Source organism: Xyrauchen texanus, chromosome 12 (genome assembly GCF_025860055.1).
Source record: "Xyrauchen texanus isolate HMW12.3.18 chromosome 12, RBS_HiC_50CHRs, whole genome shotgun sequence".
In the NCBI taxonomy this organism is placed as follows: Eukaryota; Metazoa; Chordata; class Actinopteri; order Cypriniformes; family Catostomidae; genus Xyrauchen; species Xyrauchen texanus.
In genome coordinates, this window is record NC_068287.1 from 32,881,733 (window position 1) to 32,904,159 (window position 22,427).

The 22,427-nt window shown below is 36.6% G+C and overlaps 1 protein-coding gene across 1 annotated transcript; it reads left to right on the forward strand.

Moving 5' to 3' along the window:
* The first annotated feature begins 1,389 nt into the window (after window positions 1–1,389).
* On the forward strand, window positions 1,390–22,360 carry LOC127652668 (mitogen-activated protein kinase 1-like). Its single transcript, XM_052138956.1, has 9 exons — window positions 1,390–1,816; window positions 10,283–10,465; window positions 11,099–11,288; window positions 12,313–12,429; window positions 12,506–12,620; window positions 13,105–13,236; window positions 13,625–13,734; window positions 13,875–14,003; window positions 18,022–22,360. Exons 1-8 carry the CDS (start codon window positions 1,605–1,607, stop codon window positions 13,992–13,994), a joined length of 1,179 nt encoding a protein of 392 aa, XP_051994916.1. The 5' UTR covers window positions 1,390–1,604; the 3' UTR covers window positions 13,995–14,003; window positions 18,022–22,360.
* The last annotated feature ends 67 nt before the right edge of the window (window positions 22,361–22,427 follow it).

The following is a 22,427-nucleotide window of genomic DNA, read 5'->3' on the forward strand; positions in this document are numbered from 1 at the left end:
TCTGCCAGAACCAGAAACCAGAAACATTGATCATGATTTATATCTCTGCAATAAATTGAATGGCATCTATTCTCATATTATTTAATTTGTTTCCCTGTCTCAACCTCGGGACTCCTATCCTGAGGTCACCAGAACCGTCTGGATCCTGCACCATTCCTGCTTTGTGTTGGACTCCACTGCTAAGTGTCGCTGAATGATGATGACAATATGCAGCCGGTGCCAGCCAAACATCACTTCAGTCTATTATGATGGGCTTCAGAGGATTAACTGATGCCAACTCTAACCATAAGACATGGGATACTTCATATGCCATTGTCTGAACCTTTGATTTAGGATGGACCACACCGAACCCTAATCACATCCCTGATCTCTGCCTGCATCACCTCAGTCTATTGATGGACTACGATCTTGAAATGGCATGCATAGACTAACAATTGCCAACAAAAGCCTTCATCAGCCAAATAACAAGGACAATTGCACCTATGTGAAATTCTGCAATTAATCCAAGATGGACTTCAAAGACTTTGGTCATTAATCTTACAGTTCAAACAAAATTGATGTTTAAACACTGACTAATAAGTAATATTTACATTATATTCATGATGTTAGCCAGAGGGGAACTGGCCCCCACAGTCAGTCTGGTTTCTCCCAAGGTTATTTTTCTCCATTAATCAACATCTTATGGAGTTTTGTGTTCCTTGCCACAGTCGCTTTCAGCTTGCTCACTGGGGTTATTAATACAATTATTATTTAATTACTTATTTTTAAACACGATAAACAATCATATTTTATATAATTACACAATGATGATTCATCGACATTATAGACATTAGTTTTATTGTCTGTTAATGCTGATGTTCTGTAAAGCTGCTTTGAAAGGATGTGTGTTGTGAAAGGCGCTATACAAATAAAATTGACTTGACTAATGGTGCTAGAAGGCTTTATTTTCTTTATGCAAAATGTCATTTGGGGTTAAATATGACTAGGACATTTTCATGATAGGTTTCACGAGAATGTATGATATAAATATATGATGCATGTATTAGTCAAATGGCCCTATACAGAAATTATTAAATGTATCGGTATAATTAAACATTGAAAAAAAAATGTGATTGTCAACCACATTGTTCCTTGTGCCTGCTTTATTTTGTTAGTGCATGCCGAGTTGGTGTGTTTCTCTTGCATATTTAACAGATAACCTCTTCTTCCTATCGTTTGTTCCAACCACAAACTGTATATCACGCCGGAGGGCCTACTAACCGTAACCGTGGGAGGCAATCTGCACACCCACTCGTGCATTTCCAGCGTCCCTCGCTTAGCGCTGTGTAAATGCGTATGCTTTGGGCCTTCCACGCGCGCGCCCGAATGATGTACGGAAGAAATGCGCGTTCGCGCTCCCGATCCGTTTACATGCACGCTCGTTCCGCACTCGCATCCACAGGAGGTGCCTTGATTTGACCGAGTCGTCTTCTACTGTCAGGAAAGTGCAACGTACAACGGCAGCCTTTGCTATTCAATAAACCTGTCGTTGATCGGAAGGCACATACGAGCCCCCCTCCCCTCCCCCTCAAAGACTGTTTGAAAGCGACTGATTTGTGGATACGATGGCGGAATCGGGCAGCAGCGCGGCGGCGGCAGGAGCCGCGGGCTCGAATAGCAGCGCCACCGGGGCCGGAGGAGCTGTCGCGCCCGGGGGAGCGAATGGAGCAGCGGGATCCAAGCCTGGCCTGGAATCAGTGAAGGGACAGAATTTTGACGTTGGCCCCCGCTACACCGACCTCCAGTACATCGGGGAGGGGGCCTACGGGATGGTCTGGTAAGCGGAAACTGTTTATTTTTGCAGTCGTATACTGTTAGATCATGGCGAGATTTAGTAGGATGTTAGTGATAAACTCTACGTAGTGATAAAAAAGGGTGTTGATTCTCTCAAACCTGTGCCATTCCGCGTGCTCTTTTTAAAGATGGCATGGAAAATATAAACAATGCTTTTCAGCGCAACATTTAATAATTTGGTCGGCTCAACAAGTTCCCTCCCTGCATATCCTTCCCAGAATCTCAGGGTTGGCAACAGATTGCGAGTAATAGATTGGATTAAATCCCGTTTCTCCAGTATTGGCTGTGTCTCAAAGTCTAGTGTGCTAACTACCTAGGCAGTGTGTCTGGGCATCATAGACGCGTTAAATGGTCGATTAGTCAAAGAAAATGCTATTTAGATGGACAGCACACTAGTTTTGAGACTTCGCCACCGCCTTCACTACACGTGAATCCCTGTTACTGAGAACACTCGTTCAAATAAGATTGTTTGATGTTTAATGTCACTTGTCACTCGTGATTTTAGGAGTGTTTCTCAGTGTTTGAGTTTGTGGGCTGTTAGCTTCACAGCTAGCAATCTTGACATCTCAGTCCGAGCAGCTCTTAAAACAGGCGTGGTTACGATGCGGCCAAATGTGGATGAAGTGGGGTTGCAACATTTATGCGTAGAAACACACGCTAAAATGTGCTGCCAACTGATAATACGATCTGAAGATTGGCGGTTAAATCGATTGAAATTAAATAAGGTGAAAATTTCAGAGCTGAGGGCCTGGGTCTGTCCTACATCCTCATTATGACTGTCAAGTTTTGCTAGAGGATGTAAACAGCCCACAGTAATAAAATCCCGAGGCCTTTTATGGATATCTTTGGTTAGGGGTAATAGACATCTGTGTAACAAAATGTTGTTGGGCATTATGTAAAAAATTATACACTGCATTATCTACTGTATTCTTAAGCATGCTCTCTTCCTCTTCTTTCGACAGTATAAGAATAAAGCCGTTATATTATGAGAATAAAGTCGTAATATTTTGAGAATAAAGCCGTGGCGTTATGAGAATAAAATCGTAATATTTTGAGAATAAAGTTGTGCCGTTATGAGAATAAAATCGTAATATTTTGAGAATAAAGTCGTGCCGTTATGAGAATAAAATCGTAATATTTTGAGAATAAAGCCGTGGCGTTATGAGAATAAAATCGTAATATTTTGAGAATAAAGTCGCGTGCGTTATGAGAATAAAATCGTAATATTTTGAGAATAAAGTCGCGTGCCGTTATGAGAATAAAATCGTAATATTTTGAGAATAAAGCCGTGCCGTTATGAGAATAAAATCGTAATATTTTGAGAATAAAGCCGTGGCGTTATGAGAATAAAATCGTAATATTTTGAGAATAAAGCCGTGGCGTTATGAGAATAAAATCGTAATATTTTGAGAATAAAGTCGTGCCGTTATGAGAATAAAATCGTAATATTTTGAGAATAAAGTCGTGCCGTTATGAGAATAAAATCGTAATATTTTGAGAATAAAGTCGTGCCGTTATGAGAATAAAATCGTAATATTTTGAGAATAAAGTTGTGCCGTTATGAGAATAAAATCGTAATATTTTGAGAATAAAGCCGTGCCGTTATGAGAATAAAATCGTAATATTTTGAGAATAATGTCATAATATTTTGAGAATAAAATCCGTAGTATTATGAGAATAAAGTATTATATTTGGTAAATAAAGCAGAAATACATTATTTAGAGAAAAACAATTACGAGAAACAGTGTGTCATTATCACAACAATAGAACTCAGAGCCTGCAGCTTTATTAATGCAAGACAGAGGATAGGGCTGGGTATTGATTAGGGATGGGACCATATGGTTATCTCACGATTCAGTTCTATATACGATATGAGGTTCATGATTCAATATAATCTTGATTTGATATAATAACATTTAAATGGCAATGTATGAGAGAAAATGTTGTTTATTGTTCTAAAAAAACTCACAATTTCTTACCAAACGGTTTTTGATGCACAACATAAATGCTCAGATTCTCTATTAGAAAAGATCACAAATAAATGAGCCTTCAAAAATAGTGGGCTATATTCAGGCTGATCAGATGCAGAACAAGCAATAGAACTGAATAGTCATGAAAAAGTATGTAAAAGTGTATATTTTATTTTTATAATTTGTTCGTCATTATTATAATTACACTTTAACTTTTCAAAAATCTAAAAATTCTACATTCTGTCAATGAATATTACATTTTATATTTATGATATAAGCTTTCACTGATTGAAATAATGTGTATAATTTGTGATTTAATAATATTAAGTTTATATTTATTTGTATTACAAGCACTAAAATGGTACTGTTACTTTAAGAGTTCAACGAGCATCTTACAGTCTTCTGGTTATTAAGGAGAGAGAAATCTCAGTTTGTTTATCACAGCTGTGGTATATCAGATTCAAAATAATATATCTTTTTACTTCTTCATCTGACTGTAAAGAAAAGAAAGGGTATTAAAGACACATTATTCAATAAAAGTGGAATGCATGGATTGCATTTTAGATGGACACTCATTGCATAAAGAAATTCTTTCTTTAGTCTCAAGCACTTTTTCAGATTTTCCAGGTATTCGCATTCTTACATTTCTAAAAGCTAAAATCAAGCCCTTTAAGCACTTCAAGGACCTTGTGTGAACCCTGTAAACAGTGTAGAAAAATAATTGCATATGTTTTGAATTAATATAAAACAAAGTAAAGAATTTACTAAACTGGCCAACACTTTATCCCTCTGTGACATCCATACGGATGTCTCTGGTCTAAGCTAACAGCAGGTGGTGGTAATGAACCATTTTAGTTTGTGATTCGCTGTAAAAAAGGAAGAAGGCGACCTATCCACATACAATGGAGATCAGCCTGCTCATATTTGTCATTCAAGTCTGTGGAGAAAGATTCTCAAATCTACACAAAGCACATTCATGGGCATCTTTAAAGCAGAATACCAATGGAAAAAGTCTCAGCATTTATGTGTGCATTTGTGGACTGTACTGTGAGAAAAGATATCATTGTATAGCTTATAATTGTGCATACTGATACGCGTGTGTGCGCGTGTGTGTGGATCTGTTAAAGGGGTCATGACATGGTTTTTTTTATTGTATTATTATGTTCCCTTAGGTGCAATTATAGTATTAATATATTTTTTTTTAAGAAAAACTTTTAAAATCTAGTGATTTATGACCTTTTCCCACCCTGTTTCTCATCCTCTGATTCAAACAGTCTGTTTTGGGGGCGTTTTCCATTTAAGACTTCAGTGTTAACGCCCACTGTTATGATTGGCTAACGTCAGTGCCTATGTATCAATTATTGATGCCCCCAGCCAGAACAATATGCAAGTAAACTAAGTAAAAACACTGTGATTATTCATAATGAATGAAATTGCGCTTTAAAAAGTAGTTTAAAGTTTAAAATAGATTACTTACAGTTTGCGTCGTCGTTGTTCCCAGAATAGTCGGCACGGACTTATCTTTGAGCAACAGTTTTCTGGCAAAGCCAGCATCATATTGAGATTTGTTCTCAAAACAGTCATCCTTAAAATGTACAGAACAAACGCTTAAGTTAACACTGCCGTGACTGGAACGTCCGCAAAAAATAAACTGCATCCATTTTTCCCTGACGTCTGGATCTTTTGGCAGCTTATTCAGAGGTTTTGTTTGACCACAGCCAGGAACAGCACATCTGTGTGGCATCGTAATTTTCCTGTGCACAAGTAGTCTCTGTCAGAGCTCGCTGTCCATCGACTGAACACTTGTGAGGCGCACGGCGATACTGAAATGAGCGTAGTTGTCTTGCGCTGGAGGCGGTCATATGCAAACGCTGTTACGTCACTTCTAACCGACACGTCACTTCTAACCATGAATCCAGAACGAGCTGTATTTTGAGCTTGATTAAATAAATGATTCGTTTAGAATGGGGAGGACGTCTTAAAATATTAAACTTGCAGGACGTTTTAATGATACAAAGACCTCTTATATACCAAAAGATCAAGGCAAATTTGGTTTCTCATGTCATGACCCCTTTAAGTGCATTTGTAGATTGCCTGTGTGGATCTGCTGCGTCCATTTGTAGATTTCCATATGCGTGTGTGGATCTGTTGCAGTTGTGGGTATTTGTGAGATGTTTTGATTAGGGTTGCTCCGTTACCAACATTTTGGCTTTTTTGCCCTTGAACCTCGGTATCGATAGGCAACAAATTACACAGAAAATGACGATTAAAAGAACTGCATAAAGTCTTACAGGTTCTGTTTTCTGATTACATTTTTCTGGATTCCATGTTAAATCGTATGATTAATACATGTTGCTATAATCAAATGAAAGTAAAAAAAATAAATTTTTATTTTTGGTAAAATAAAATGCTGCACAACAGAGCTTTAGAGTATTGATGATAACATTAATGAAAAAAATCTTCTCAGGCACAAGGCTGCTATGGCTGAATCACAACATGCTGATATTCAGTACACTTTTGTGATATTACTTACAGATGATTAATGAATAATCATAATACAACCATTTAATATTATACTACTGTTATTATGAGACTTTTATTTTGACAGATGTTTGAGTTCTTTTTTTTTTCTTTTTTTTGAGTGGTTAGTTATATCAAGCTTGCCATTAATGCTGTAATACTCCTGTTGCGACCGAAGGAGATTTGAGTGTTCACAACACTTTATTTACTAAACGCACTGCATGAAAATCAAGCACCTGTAGTGTGTGTTGTGTGCGTGTGTGTGTGTGTGTAGTGTAGATAGGGCAGAATGTCACCTTGTCTCGTTCATTCTGTAGCACGCATTGAATGGGACTGTATATTATTCATTTAAATGACACCCTTCTGCTGTTTAATGATCATACTTGGCCATATCGAGATTTTTTTCTTTTATTTTCAGTCAATGATTTCATCTCAAAACTTTCACATCTCATAAGATTTTGCTAATGCAGCACACTGTAAAATGGTACTGAAATTAACAACAAGATGATATAGTACCATTGAAATTTTTTGGTATCATGGTATTTCATTAGTACCGGTATACCACGCAACCCTAATTTTGATACTGTTTTATCTCCATAGACGGGTAATTTAATTTATGATCATGTGGACGGAAAACAAAGTTACAAATTTCAAAATATCAAGTTTTGCCTCTTATGGTTTGTAATGTTTTTTTGGTTCGCGATATTTTGAAATTCTATATATTGTCCCATCTCTAGTATTGATGCAGATTTAATGATACGATTCCAAATCACAAGCTCTCGATTTTATTCTGATTTTGATTCAATATCGGTTCATATGGGTACATTTTTGTTACAATGACCATTTTGCTTTCATATAAAATTAATTATTTCTCATCTTATTCTGTTAAATATAAAGGAACCTTCTAGGTGCAATTTGAAAATATAAATTTTACAAATCATATTTTATCATTAGTTTTTCATTATATTTGTCAAATTTTAGCTTATGAAAAATGTTCAAATACATTCTATTCCATCAATTAATGTCTTGAAATTGCATATTATGTTGCATAAATATTTGTTACATTTTTATAGTTTATTTGCTTAATTTGTATTAAATATTGTAAGTATTTGCATTGATATATATATATTAAGGATGTGGAGAGTGACTAGTTTCACTGACGTCTAAATAAAACTTTGAGTCGACTAGTCTAAAACGAAACCAACCTTCAGAAAACTAGAGAAAAAAGTGTTTATGAGACCCATTTCAAAAACTTAATCTATTCCAAATCCTATACTAAATTCTACTGAAAATGGGCATTTATCTGTTACATGCTCGCCTGCATTATCATCATTGTACATTAAATATAGAATATGACACGCGTTCACTTTTAGCGAATACAGGTTTATTTACTGAAAACAATTGAATGAATAGTGCAAGACCAACAGTGCAACCCAAATAGCCTATTCTAAACGAAATTCACCAAGTAAAATGTACTTAACATATTAAAACAGTTACAAAATATATTAACAGGTAAACTAAGCCTAACCTGTGAGAGAAAAATGTGCCGAAAAGTTTTTATTTCACGACGTGCAGTCGTGCATTAGCCATTGATCTAATATGATATTTGTTCTGTAACCAATAACAGTTAAGATGTGTAAAAATAAAATAAAAAAAGGAGCCATAGGATAGAGAAAAAATTGTCTCGTTATGTAGCCTGCAAATAAACTTAATGTATTCTAAACATAACGTGCACACAGAATAAAGGATAGTTTAACCCAATGAGCACCTCATTGAAAATAAACAGTCATTTTCTAGGCTGCTTACTCAAGCATACTGTAAAGGTGTTAAAGGGAATGGAGGAGGCGAGAACCGGCATGACAATATAAGTAATAGTTGTAACGGTATTCAATGGAAAGTAGGAGGCGAGAACCGGCTTTTCAATATAAATAATAGTTTTAATGATAAACTTAAAAGAAGACACAAACACACACATGACAGACATGTCCGTAAACGATCTCTCTCTCCTGCACGATCCTCTGCAGTCAGCCTTTAAACCTCACGGAGGCATAATTAGCCTAATACGGGACCGGGTGTGTAGGATCACGACCCGGCCCCGCCCTCCGCCCTGCCACATTCCTCTCTCGTTCTCTCAGGCTGGGGAGCCCCCCGCCTGACGTACACACACACACAGGTGTCGGACAGCTGCCCGTAAAACTCTCTTGTGCATTGCCGTCTTCGGTCGGTCTTTATCCCTCTCGAGGGCTAATTAGACTGATTAACTTTCCAGCCAGTCGCTTCCCGCACCACCACTTAAGTGATTTCATAGCTTCTTAACTTTGATGAGTTTGCTTTTCTAGTGAGAGGACATTTTCCTGTGCGCACCGCAAGTGAGAGAGGGAAGAAGCATGTGCAGCCTGAGATGAAATGAAACTTTGTATCTGCTCCAGATATCCTCTTTTTTTCAATAATATTTGTTTTATTCATTACCAAACTGCCAAACGTAAATGTGTAAAAATGTTGAACAGTTTAATGGGGAAAAATAGTAACCGACTTGTAATTTCTTATGCGAAAAGCAGCATAAGAACCGTTTAGTCAACTAGTCTCGCACATCCCTAATTTATAGAACACATGCTTAATCGGTGCTGTCTTTTAAGACTAGCGTCATCAGCCAGTGAGCGCATATAACAAGAGAATACATGTAATTTCTTTAGCGCATCCATGTGTGATTAGAATTAAATGTTTCTATAATGAAGAGAAAGGATTTAAAAGAGACATTATTTAATGGTATATGGATCTGTGGATCTCTTCTTTGGACAAACAGAACGAGTTAAACCAAACTTTTACTCTCAACACGCAGTGAAAAGACCTCTGTGCTAATAACTTCTTCTCCACTACACTACTCAATCACTGGTGGGTGAAATGTGAACATTTACTAGCCAGTGGCTTATCTTAGACATTCATAGTGAGGTTAAGCTGCATATACGAGTGATTTACTTGCATTGTAGAGGGATACCACATGGAGTGAAAGATCGATCTTGGGATTTAAGAATCCAGATCGTTCAAATGAAGATTGTGACACATCGGAAAAATTAACATTTTTACCCAGCCCTAGTTAAGGAGTAAGTTAAATAATAATTGAGGATATTATTTAGTAATAAATAAAGCCTTTGTCTTTTGACACATCAGAGCAGAGTTATTATTAGTATCCGAACACTGCAGCGGAAAATGAAATTATTCAGGAGAAAGAACCAGACAGACCTTCTTTCAGTCCTGCTCAGCATGGATGATGCTTGTACTGCTTTTTGCTCTCAAAACAATACTATAACTAAGGGGATGTTACCACATACAATGTCTTAAAATGGACCTATATAATTCACAGCCGTTTCAGTTATGTTTCTCTTCAGTCTTGTGCCTCCCTTAAAAGGTAAAAAAACAAAAAACTCCTGTACTAATGCACACCTCTTTCATGAACAGAGAGCTTGCAAAATCTTCCCACAAAAAATCAGCTTGGCTAAATTGACAGCAAAGTTGCATAACCAATGTTATCTCCCTGGTGAGTGGTGTTTACTGTCTCCAAAGACCCGGATGCTCCATTTTACTGTTGTTCACCACATTGATGTTACAATCCTAACAACTTAATCTCAAAATATTAAGTCATTTTGTAATTATACGACTTTATTCTCGCAATTTTGACTTTATTCTCAAAATAGTACAACTCAAATCTCATAATTCTGTGACTTTATTCTTGTAATTTTGACTTCTCAAAATATTAAGACTTTATTTTCAATCTTAGATTTTATTAAAACGTGGCACTAAAACGATGTCGTACTTTTATTTTATTTATCCTTTTTTATTTTTGTGTGTCACACTTTTTTAATATTATTGTTCACCATGCTACAATATGAACTGGCTGGTTTTCTCTGTTGATTTTTTTTTTATACTCCATTCTTTCCACTGTTTCTCTTTGCTGCCTGCAGCTCAGCTTTTGATCATGTGAATAAGATCCGAGTGGCCATTAAGAAGATCAGTCCGTTTGAACACCAGACGTACTGCCAGCGCACCCTGAGGGAGATCAAAATCCTTCTGCGGTTCCGCCATGAGAACATCATTGGCATCAATGACATCTTGAGAGCACGCCGCATCGACTATATGAGAGATGTGTATCCTTTAATATGCACACCAGCAGGCCCGTAATGTACTAAGATGAATGATTGTACATGCTATTGTATTTCGGAGTCAGAACAAGTGATCGACTAAAATGCATTTCTTTTAATGAAGGATATCTAGAATGCAGGGTTGCTGCTATATGCATACAGTATGTTATAATTAAACCACATTGTATGAACTTAAAATTGTTAAAAATTAATTGAAAACTTATTTTACACAATATTTACTCAAAATTCACCAAAAATAACTGAAAATTAAAATGTTTTTAAAGATTTGGGAACTGACATAAGGAATAGTTCCATCAATCGACCAAGCAGGCAAATTTATCAGTCAATGCCTATAACCAGAAAATGGACAATGGCACAGATGTATCAGGATAAATGAGAAGTATTTGAAATGGATGGCCAGCTATGACTCTACTTCTCTCTGCTTGTGCTGGATGATCTAAATAATTAGGATTGAAAGACAGTTTTGCACAAAATATTGCATTAAACTAGTGTTTAAATTGTTGTCTCTGAATGTCTTTGAAACTAACATGGGTCTTTACAAACGAATATTCCTATTTCAACCTCTTTTCATTTAAGATTTATTCTGTGAGGTTTTGTAGTTCTTTAACTGCACTTTAGCTATATCGTACAGGACCTGATGGAGACCGACCTTTACAAATTGCTGAAGACACAGCAACTCAGCAATGACCATATCTGCTACTTTCTGTACCAGATCCTGCGAGGGCTGAAATACATTCACTCTGCCAATGTGCTACACAGAGACCTAAAGCCCTCGAACCTTCTCATCAACACCACCTGTGACCTCAAGGTCAGGATCATGCCCTGAATCCACACAGATATACTTTTGGAATTTATCCTACATAAAACTCATGCTGAATGTTAATACAAAAACTTTAATAGGAAGTGATAGTTGGAAAAGCCTTTGAAATATTGCAACAGCACATAAAAGATAACCTGCCATGGACCGCATCTAAAATAATCAAATGTGATGATAGCAAGTGAAAAGACTGAAATTGTGGAAATTTTGGAGGCTTAAGACTAAGTAGTATAGTTCTTCTGCATTGCAAGATAAGCTCAGTCGACTGCCATTGTGGCATAATATTGATTACCACAAAAATAACTTTGTGGTTATTATGTGGTCATCCCTCCTTTTTCTTTTAAAAAAAGCAAAACTTTGGGTTACAGTAAGGCACTTACAATGGAGTGAATGGGGCCAATCTGTAAATGGTTAAAATCCTCACTGTTTCAAATGTATTGCCTCAAGACATAAACAATATTTGTTAACATGATTTTAGCATGATAAAATTGCTTACTAACCTTTTCTGTGTAAAGCCAATTTTACAACTTCATTGCCATGACGATGTAATGTCAACAAATGCTAAAACGCCTGTAAAAGAAAAAAATGTCCAGCACAAAAAATACATGAGTTTTAACAAAATAATTAATTTAAGTGCTTTTATAAGCTTCCCATTTCTGCCTTTTGAAACCGTCCAAAAATGGTCCCCTTTCACTTCCATTGTAAGTGCATCACTAACATCGAATTTTACTTTTTTTAAAGAAAAGTTGGGACGAGTCAATCATTTTTTGTTGTAGTCAACAACAAAAATGCAGTCGTTTGAGCTTAACTTGTATTGAACCCGGAATATTCCTTCAAGACAGATGTTTGTCTTGATATACGTAGTAATTTTACATTTTACCATTAGATTCAAATTCACTGTTCTTTGTATGCTTTATATGCAATTAACGTAGTCAGGCTAAATATAGAGGTTACATAGTGATAAGAGAAATTGTATATTGTTTAATTTTGTATGTAATTCTCTCATTACCCATAGATCTGTGACTTTGGGCTGGCTCGGATAGCCGACCCAGAGCATGACCATACCGGATTCCTTACAGAGTATGTGGCTACTCGTTGGTACCGTGCCCCTGAGATCATGCTCAATTCCAAGGTACGTCCACATGTCTGATTGTGTGTCTTTAGCATTTAAAATCTTTACTGAATGTGTCTCTCTCTTTATCTTTCAGGGCTACACTAAGTCCATTGATATTTGGTCAGTGGGTTGCATCCTGGCTGAGATGTTGTCAAACAGACCCATCTTCCCAGGGAAGCACTATCTGGACCAACTCAACCACATATTGGGTAAGAACAATGGGACATCAGAAATGTCCCATTTTGTAGACATCATTATGAAATCTGCACTACTTGAAGCATAGATTAATTGTACGAGCTTATTTTTAAACAACGGTCCAAGTTCAATCAGACCTAAATTAGTTCCTAGTGTGTAGACAAGCATGAGATGGAAGTATCTTTAGCCTTGTATTATGACATGGTGGCACACTGTATATCAGTGATGGTGGGAAACACTCTGACGGAAGAATAGACTTATCAGCTTCTAAACGGTGTGCAATGTCATTATCAGCCAACAGCCTTGAATATATTCAACCTTGGTTCAGAAATAATGCCACATAGTACTTGTATATCATTTCACATACTCAAGAATGCACATGTAAAAATACTTAAGTCACATTTTGTTTATACTTTTCTACAGCATATGTTAATTGTAGCACTGTGTGTGCATGTTAGTTTGGGCAGTCTGTGTTAATTTTCTTGCACGATTGGACAGGTATTTTGGGCTCCCCTTCTCAAGATGATCTCAGTTGCATTATCAACATGAAGGCCAGGAACTACCTCCAGTCTTTACCCCAGAAACCGAAAATCCCATGGAACAAACTGTTCCCCAAAGCAGACAACAAAGGTAAATTCACACATTGAGGAATTAGGATGTATAGGGTAATGAGAAGTGAAATTATATGTAGAGTGTGCTCAAGAGGTCTGATGGTAGCTGTCTCAAGTGTGTGTGTGTTTGTGTGGGCGCGTGCACGTGAATGTGTGGGAGTGTGGAACAAATGGTCTTTGGTGGTCTGGCTACATTATGCAAGTATGTTCAAACAAAGCATTGGCAGGGAAATCTGAAAAATTGCTATCGAACTGCTTTTTTTCCTGTCGTATCTTCATATCCTCTTCTGTGCCTAATGGATTTTTGTTTTGTAAGGTTTGTTGTGCATGATTTGTGGGCTGTACTGGCGAGTGTAATGTGTAATTGTAAATTCAACATAGGAGTGTTAAAATTCTCTCCTTTACAGCTCTGGATTTGTTGGACCGTATGTTAACCTTTAACCCCATCAAACGTATAACCGTTGAGGAAGCACTGGCCCACCCCTACCTGGAGCAGTACTATGACCCCTCTGATGAGGTATTGCTCTCTCTCCCTCTGTCGATCTCCTTTCATCTCTGTCTTGATCTGTCACACACCCCCTTCCAATCTATATAACCTGTACAATTCCATAACTATAGTCAAGCCTCACAGTGTACTGCATTGTATTGCACATATAGCCAGTGGCTGAAGAACCCTTCACCTTCAATATGGAGCTGGACGACCTACCTAAAGAGAAGCTGAAAGAGCTCATCTTTGAGGAGACGGCACGCTTCCAGGCAACCTACCAGGGCTCCTGAGAGGGAAAGGTACAAAAAGCATACATGTCAAACACATCTGAATTGACATTTGCATATAGTGGGGTCCAAAATTCTGAACTCACTAGTTAAAATAAGAGCCATGTGTTGATTCCAATGTGAATCGATTGTTCGATTCTGAATAGTTTTGGAGTCAAATCTTTTTTCTTTTTTTTTTTTTTCATTCATTCTATCAAAATATAAATATGATGTATGCTTTATATTTAACTGTTTTTTTTGTAACAGTTGACTAATTTTCTATTAAAATTATTCCAGAAATTATTCTGTTAATTGAATTGGAGTCAACATCTTAAGTTTGCTTAGAAAATAGAAATGCTTCTATTTTGCATTTTTCTGAATCAAAAAAATTACAAACCATATGGAGGCAAAACTCGATATTTAAAAATGTGCAATCTTGTTTTCTGTCCATGTGATCTAAAATGAAAATGACTCCTCAAACATCATAATCTTTCACTTGATTTGACCCCTCCCATGCTTAATGTTTCTACACCGTTTACAGGGTTCATATAAGGTCCTTAAAGTGCTTGAATTTAGCTTTTAGAAATTTCAGTGCAGGAATACCTGGAAGTCGCCTTGTTTTGGTGAAAAATGCTTGAGATTAAAACAGACATTTCTTCCATGAAATGTGTGTCAATCAATGATGAAATCCAAACACTTTACTTTTATTGAATAATGTATCTTTAATATCTTTAGTTCTTAACAGTCAGATAAAAAGTATAAAGACATATACATTTTAATGACAAATAGCACAGGTGTACTAAAAATAAATAACTGGAACACAGATGCACATTGAACTCTTAAAGTGACAGTAACCTTTTTAGCACTTGTAATACAAATTAATGTCAACTCAATGTTTTTACTTGTAAATTGTACACATTATTTCAAACATTGATAGCTCAATTATTATACCTTTATAATATTATAGCTCAATTATTTATATCATTTCATGATATAAAATGAAATGAGTGTAGAATGTTTATATAAAAAAAAAAGTAATTTGACAACAATAATGACAAACATATTATTAAAAATAAATATACACTTTCACATACTTTTACAGGAAAGGTTCTGTTCAGTTCTATTTTTTTTGTTCTGCTCCTGATCAGCCTGAATGTAGCCCACTAATTGCCCACTAATTTTGATAGCATATTTGTTTGTGATCTTTTCTTATAGAGAAAGGCATATGAGGAACTCTTATTATTTAAAATGTGAGCATTTACACTCACCTAAAGGATTATTAGGAACACCATACTAATACTGTGTTTGACCCCCTTTCGCCTTCAGAACTGCCTTAATTCTACGTGGCATTGATTCAACAAGGTGCTGAAAGCATTCTTTAGAAATGTTGGCCCATATTGATAGGATAGCATCTTGCAGTTGATGGAGATTTGTGGGATGCACATCCAGGGCACGAAGCTCCCTTTCCACCACATCCCAAAGATGCTCTATTGGGTTGAGATCTGGTGACTTTGGGGGCCATTTTAGTACAGTGAACTCATTGTCATGTTCAAGAAACCAATTTGAAATGATTCGAGCTTTGTGACATGGTGCATTATCCTGCTGGAAGTAGCCATCAGAGGATGGGTACATGGTGGCCATAAAGGGATGGACATGGTCAGAAACAATGCTCAGGTAGGCCGTGGCATTTAAACGATGCCCAATTGGCACTAAGGGGCCTAAAGTGTGCCAAGAAAACATCCCCCACACCATTACACCACCACCACCACCAGCCTGCACAGTGGTAACAGGGCATGATGGATCCATGTTCTCATTCTGTTTACGCCAAATTCTGACTCTACCATCTGAATGTCTCAACAGAAATCGAGACTCATCAGACCAGGCAACATTTTTCCAGTCTTCAACTGTCCAATTTTGGTGAGCTCTTGCAAATTGTAGCCTCTTTTTCCTATTTGTAGTGGAGATGAGTTGTATCCGGTGGGGTCTTCTGCTGTTGTAGCCCATCCACCTCAAGGTTGTGCGTGTTGTGGCTTCACAAATGCTTTGCTGCATACCTTGGTTGTAACAAGTGGTTATTTCAGGCAAAGTTGCTCTTCTATCAGCTTGAATCAGTCGGCCCGTTCTCCTCTGACCTCTAGCATCAACAAGGCATTTTCGCCCACAGGACTGCCGCATACTGGATGTTTTTCCCTTTTCACACCATTCTTTGTAAACCCTAGAAATGGTTGTGCGTGAAAATCCCAGTAACTGAGCAGATTGTGAAATACTCAGACCGGCCCGTCTGGCACCAACAACCATGCCACGCTCAAAATGACTTAAATCACCTTTCTTTCCCATTATGACATTCAGTTTGGAGTTCAGGAGATTGTCTTGACCAGGACCACACCCCTAAATGCATTGAAGCAACTGCCATGTGATTGGTTGATTAGATAATTGCATTAATGAGAAATTTAACAGGTGTTCCTAATAATCCTTTAGGTGAGTGTATATTGTGTATTAAAAACTTTATTTTGATGGAATATTGGGTATTTTTGTGAACATTTACAAAAAATAAAAACTTTTGTCATACTTTGTCATTTAAGAGTTATATCGATTTGAGATTATATCAAATCATGAACCTTATATTGTGTATCGAACCTAATCGTTAGATAACCATATTGTTCTATCCCTAATTATCAACATAACAATTTGAGTAAAAATTATTCTTTTTGCTTTAATGACAACACTGTAAAAAAAAATCTAGTTGAGAAAACTTAAAATTAGGCAACCGGCTTCAGGGCTTTTTTTAAGTTTTCTCAATTTATGGTTAAATTAAGTCCAACAAACTCAGTTTAACAGTGATGTCTACACATATATCCAAGTTCAACAAGCTTGCATTTTTAAGTTTAGATGAGCATAAATATTTTCTGGTCTAGAAAATTGAGTGTTTGAAACAAGATATTCTTTGTTAAGCTGACTTCTATTTCCCTAAAGATTATGTGTCAGACCCACCAGAATATCACTTATTCTCCTAAAAATCCCCTTACTGATCAAATCAATGCACAAAATAAGATGAAAAGAGTGTATGGAAAGCTAACAAAGTTGGCAAATCTATTAACATACTGAGATCAGCTGCAGAGGACACCAAACACTGGAGTGCATCATTTCTTGCTGTATCTACTCAGACTTTTTTTCCTTCGATCTTGCTGCATCTCCTCAATGCTTTTGATGTCTGACATCAGTTCCTACATAGAGACCAGCAAGCTTTTGGCCCTGGAATGGGATTTTCTGTGGTGGAAAAGCACGGGACAGTTTGAGAATTCTCACCGGCCCAGGAACCTGCCCCCGGACCATGTCGGTGGAAAATGGCTACCGTTGGCAAGCTCAGTAGTAGATGCAAAAATATTAAGTTTATATTGCTTAGCCTAACAGGGATCCCATATTTCTGACCCATGAATTTGAAGGACCTTTCAGTGACTTTAACAGATTTTTATGACTATTGGAGTATAGTTATTCTGCCACAAATGGCTTGCCTTCCTCCGGGATCAAACTGAGCATGCTCAAAAGCCTTCAAGAGCAATCTTAACCTTGTACATTCTCATTGATCACACTGAATCACATAAAAGTTGATCTTTTTTTCCCCTCTCTCTCACAGTTAACAAGCACTAGAACTGACATGGTCTCCACAAATTTGTGCAAAACCTGATAGATCCATGTTTTTCCAGCATGGTTTCTGAATATTCCAAAGAGTATCTTGTGTGCTTCAATGAAAGCAAATAAATTGACACTTTTTCAAAAGAAGTTATCATAATCATAAATTTGCTCATTTATTTTGTCCTAGAGAATATTTACCATTAATTTTAAGTCGTCATATTACAATGTTGTAAATTTCAAAACCCTATATGTTCAATCCCAGATTTGTTAGGGGGTTTCAGATTTTTACAACCCACCACTGTAATATTGAAAGTTTTGAGGTTTTCTGATTTGAGAAATTAGTGGTGTATGTAAACTAGCTGTGGAAAAGTCATGTCCATTTATGTTCAGTAATCCCCAAACCTTTTTTTTTTTCCAGCCATCACGGAAAATGACCTAGCAGTGTGAAGTCTCCGATTACGATAACTCCAGGCAACCTGCGAAAACATATACATGCATACATATATTACAAAACAAGTTAAAAAAATAAATAAATAAAAAAATTAAAAAAAGAGGAAAAATGTACATTTAAAATTTCAGCTTTCTTTGATCTGTCCATCTCTCTTGCTGGGAAGCTGTGTGCAAGTTTGGGCTTATAACCTGTTATCATAACGCCATTAACGGGGGCTGTCTGACTCACTATTCTCAGATTTCTCTTGTCTATCCATCTCTTGCTGGGAATCTGTGTGCAAATTTGGGCTTATAACCTCGTATCGTAACGCCATTAATGGGGGCTGTCAGACTCACTATTCTCATTGCATATCTCATACAGCTCCTACTCTGAAACAATTGCATCTTTCACCCTTTCTGTCCATCTCTCTCTGTTTCTATTCAGATCTTTCTCTTTGTGTCTCTCTATCTCTCTCTCTCAAGGGTGTCTCTTTACTGGTCTGTGTTGTTCAAGGTGTTTTTTTTTTTTCATTTCAGCAGAGATGTAGAGAGAAGGCGAATCTTTACGATGGGCACTGACTAGTGTGTGTATATAAGTGGTTTTAAGTTTAACTGGAGTATTGTAAGTTGGAGATCTGTTTGTACACTGTAATTTGAACATTACGATCAGTTGCAAATCGTGTTTTGTAATGTTGGGAATTTGGGAATTTATATATTTGAATATCTTTTGAAAATATAAAATAATTGCTTGTTTCTTTTTTTTTTTTATTAATTCAAAGACAAATTGTGTTACATAATGAGCTTTGACTTTTTTCTTTTATCTTATATGTTTTTTTTCTATTGTGAAAAAGAGGTCTTGTTTTGATTCCTGATGATAAATATTTAAAGTTAAAGAGAAATGGTAGGATACAAAGAGGAAAGAGAGCCAGATATGGAATAGTATCCCGGTTGTCATCTGCTGTGAAATATCATGTTCTTCAACATCTGTGCAGAATCTGTGACAATTTTCTTGCCAATGGTCTTGGAAAACGAAGCCATCAGTATCGTCTTTTATATGCTGGCTTTCTTTCCCTCGTTCACATTTTCTACAACCTGTTCATTTTCTCCTCCATATTGGTTTATTTCATTGAGGTTCTTTGGTGTGCTGACCTTCATCATTCATTCTTTTCCCTTTTTGGGGGGTTGATATGGATTTCTTTGTGGATAACAATAGTTGTCATTGGTTACCATGGCTACTGTTGCCATGATTCCTTTCTGATAAGCCACACATAGTTCCCCACATTCTGGCTTTGTTCTTAGTGCAAACATTGGTCCTTCACTCTACGTTAAGACTTCTTTCTTTTGCATCAACCTTTTTTTCTTCACTTGTCCTGGATCGTTTGAGGAATCATAGCCAAGCTTAACTCTTTTAGAGCCATAGCACATTTTTTCTCACCTCCTTCCTGTGATGTCAGAACTTTTCAAAGGGCTTTTCCACATTGCTTGCTGACCTCATGCCTCTCTTTCCTGTTATTGGCTAACATTGTGTTTATCTAGTCCCCGAGTGGCTGTCTCTGCATGCATTGCATTACAGGTAAAATCGTGATTTGCCCCCGCTTGCAAAATGACTTTTTGTTATTCTAAGTGAATAAACCCCACCCCTACACAGTTTTTAGCAAAATCATCATTGCTTTTGGCCAGTCATGCATGAGGAAAGCATGTTCAAGTGGAAAGAGTTAAAATGGCACAGTGTGTATCTGTTTTACATAAATACAGGGTGTTATTTGCAAAAATTAATACACAACCCTCTGTGTAAAACCCCATTGAGACAAGCCCAGACAGCAGAGCAATTTCACCTGGTGAAAGCACATTCGCACGTCAATCACTTGAGATTACTCAATCAGTGCACCTGCACTTTGTGTCTCATGACCAAACTTTTTGTTCAGTTTTGTTCTGTTTCCGTTATATCTATTCCTGTGTTGGGGTGGAAACTTTATTATGCTCCTTTTCCGTCTTATTTCTGTCTGTATCCTTTCTATGCTTTTGTCCTTATATTTTCTTCAGTCCCCCACCCCACTCATTTGGGTGAAGCGTAACAGACAATGACTGTCGGTTGCGTCCTATGTCTGTACATCTGTCTGTTTCAACCTGAAGCTGCTCTTCTCTGCTTCCTCATGAGGAGGGGATATCATCCCACTCTGTGACCTGAGGGAAACAATTCATTACCAAGGCAAAGGTTATTTATATTACTGTATTGTCAGCAATTGCTAATGAATGGGACCATGGGGACTGTCAACAGTCTTATTACAAAGATACACACTTACACACACATACAGTACATGCACACATGTAAACCTGCACGCATAAAGTATATGATTTGAAAAGCCTACAAAGGAGGCATATATCATAATGTCCTTTTAATGGCTGTTATTATGATTATTGCTGGTGTTATATTGGTGAGGTTTGTTTTATTATTATTATTATTATTATTATTATTATTATTATGAAACTGAAAAGGGATTTCAAACTTTTGTCCTTTTAAAAGTATGTTTTGCGTTTGTTTCATTTTTTCGCTTTAGGTGTGAAAATAATTGTCTGTTCACTCTTTCTGAAGTCTATTTTTCCCTGAATCTTATAAGGAATTATTTTAAAAGATTACTAAAACATATGGGTAGATTTTCAAGAGACATGAGCTATGGATGGTTATAATAGAAGGTTGTATATGCTTATGATTATAATAAATTGAACAATTAACAAAAACTGAATTCTATACATAAATAAAATTCCTGATACTGTTAAGTCTTTGTGTGTGAAGATCATTTTAATACTGCCTGAATGCTTTTTACCAAAAAAGACTGACATTCAACTTGATGCATATTTAAAAGGGAGATAGTTTAGTAGAAATGTGGAAACTGCACATTTGGCTTAATATAATTTTCCACATGCCAAACTGAAATCTGTATGACACTTTACCAGAGCAGTCTTCCATCTCTTCACTTTGTGTACACATACAACAGGAAATTTGTTAGATTTATTCAAATTGTATTGGCACTAAATTATATACAGATTGTCTTTAGCTTCCGCCTTTCTCTCATAGATTATGTTAATGATGTGTTTGATAGAAACAGTATGACCTCAACTTGCTTCAGTCTTGAAAATGGCTTTAGGGCTCATTCCAAACATTACCTGTTTATTGAGAATAAGCTGCAGTAACACTTACCTGTAGTCATATTCTCATTAGTCTTTGAATCATAAAGGGAGTGGGAATGGCACTCAAAACAAATTCACATTAATTGTAAGTAGAGGCTTGGCAAATTATTAGTTATGAATGGTCTTTCCTGACACTGCAGATATAAGTATTTCACTGCTTACTTATTGCCCAATTCCCTGTGTTCCCATTTAATGGGAATTCTATTACCTTTTCTTTAGTCTTAAATCAGCTAAGTTACCTGTCCAGTTGGACCACTCCCTCTTCAAAAACATGTACCAGCATGGGCTGAGAATTCTGCTGCAAGGCATTCTCCTCTTAAAGCCATACTGAGCTGTTTGGGTTGTGGGTGTGCTTGCATACTTGTCTCATATGACTGATTTATATACAAAACCAAACTTTGTAAACCATGAAAAGCTGTGTTATTTAACAGAAGTCCATTGTAAATAATATTAAATTGAGGTGAACTGGTATGCTGTGTTAGGGAAGATACTTTGAATCTGTAGCTTCCCAAGCTACAAGCTTCTCATGATTTACAGAAGCTAAGCTACAGTCAAACTACACTTCTAAAAAAGTAGTTAGCTACACTACAAGCTACTAACAAAAAGTAGTTAACTGCTTTGAAGCTATATAAATAATTAAATAATATCAGCTTATATAGTTTAGTCAAAACTACAGTATCATCTTAAAAGAATATTATGTGTTCAAGGCAAGTCAAGCTCAATCGACTGCATTGGTGGTATAATATTGTTAACCACAAAAATGTATTTTGTCTTCAGGTCATGTTTGTATCCATAAAATGTTAAAATACTGTTTTAAAGGGGACCTATTATGCAAAATTCACTTTTACATGGTGTTTGAACATAAATGTGTGTTGGCAGTGTGTGTAAACAACCACCCTATAATGATAAAAATCCACCCAGTCCTTTTTTTTAATCCCCATTAATCATAAGCTGTTCGCAGATTCTGTACAAAGTGATGTCACTTTGTACAGGCCCTGCCCACGACTGTTGATGGACACTGTCGACAGACATGTTTGTTTGTGTGTTGTTTCGTTGTAGCGCATAGCAAACATTGTAACAGTATTTGTGTGTTCGTGTGTTGCTCATCCATCATTGCAAAACTGCTAAAAACTCCACAACAAATAAATAAATGTATCAAATAACTATTTGGAAACTTCTTGGTTCATTCTCAAAGTTGTTACTTCT

Bases quoted from the DNA above. Each gene is read 5' to 3' on its own strand.
- LOC127652668 (XM_052138956.1), top strand. From the start codon at position 1,605: ATGGCGGAATCGGGCAGCAGCGCGGCGGCGGCAGGAGCCGCGGGCTCG. The intron at 11,289-12,312 runs GTCAGGATCATG...CATTACCCATAG, and splicing joins ACACCACCTGTGACCTCAAG to ATCTGTGACTTTGGGCTGGC. The intron at 13,237-13,624 runs GTAAATTCACAC...TCTCCTTTACAG, and splicing joins CCCCAAAGCAGACAACAAAG to CTCTGGATTTGTTGGACCGT.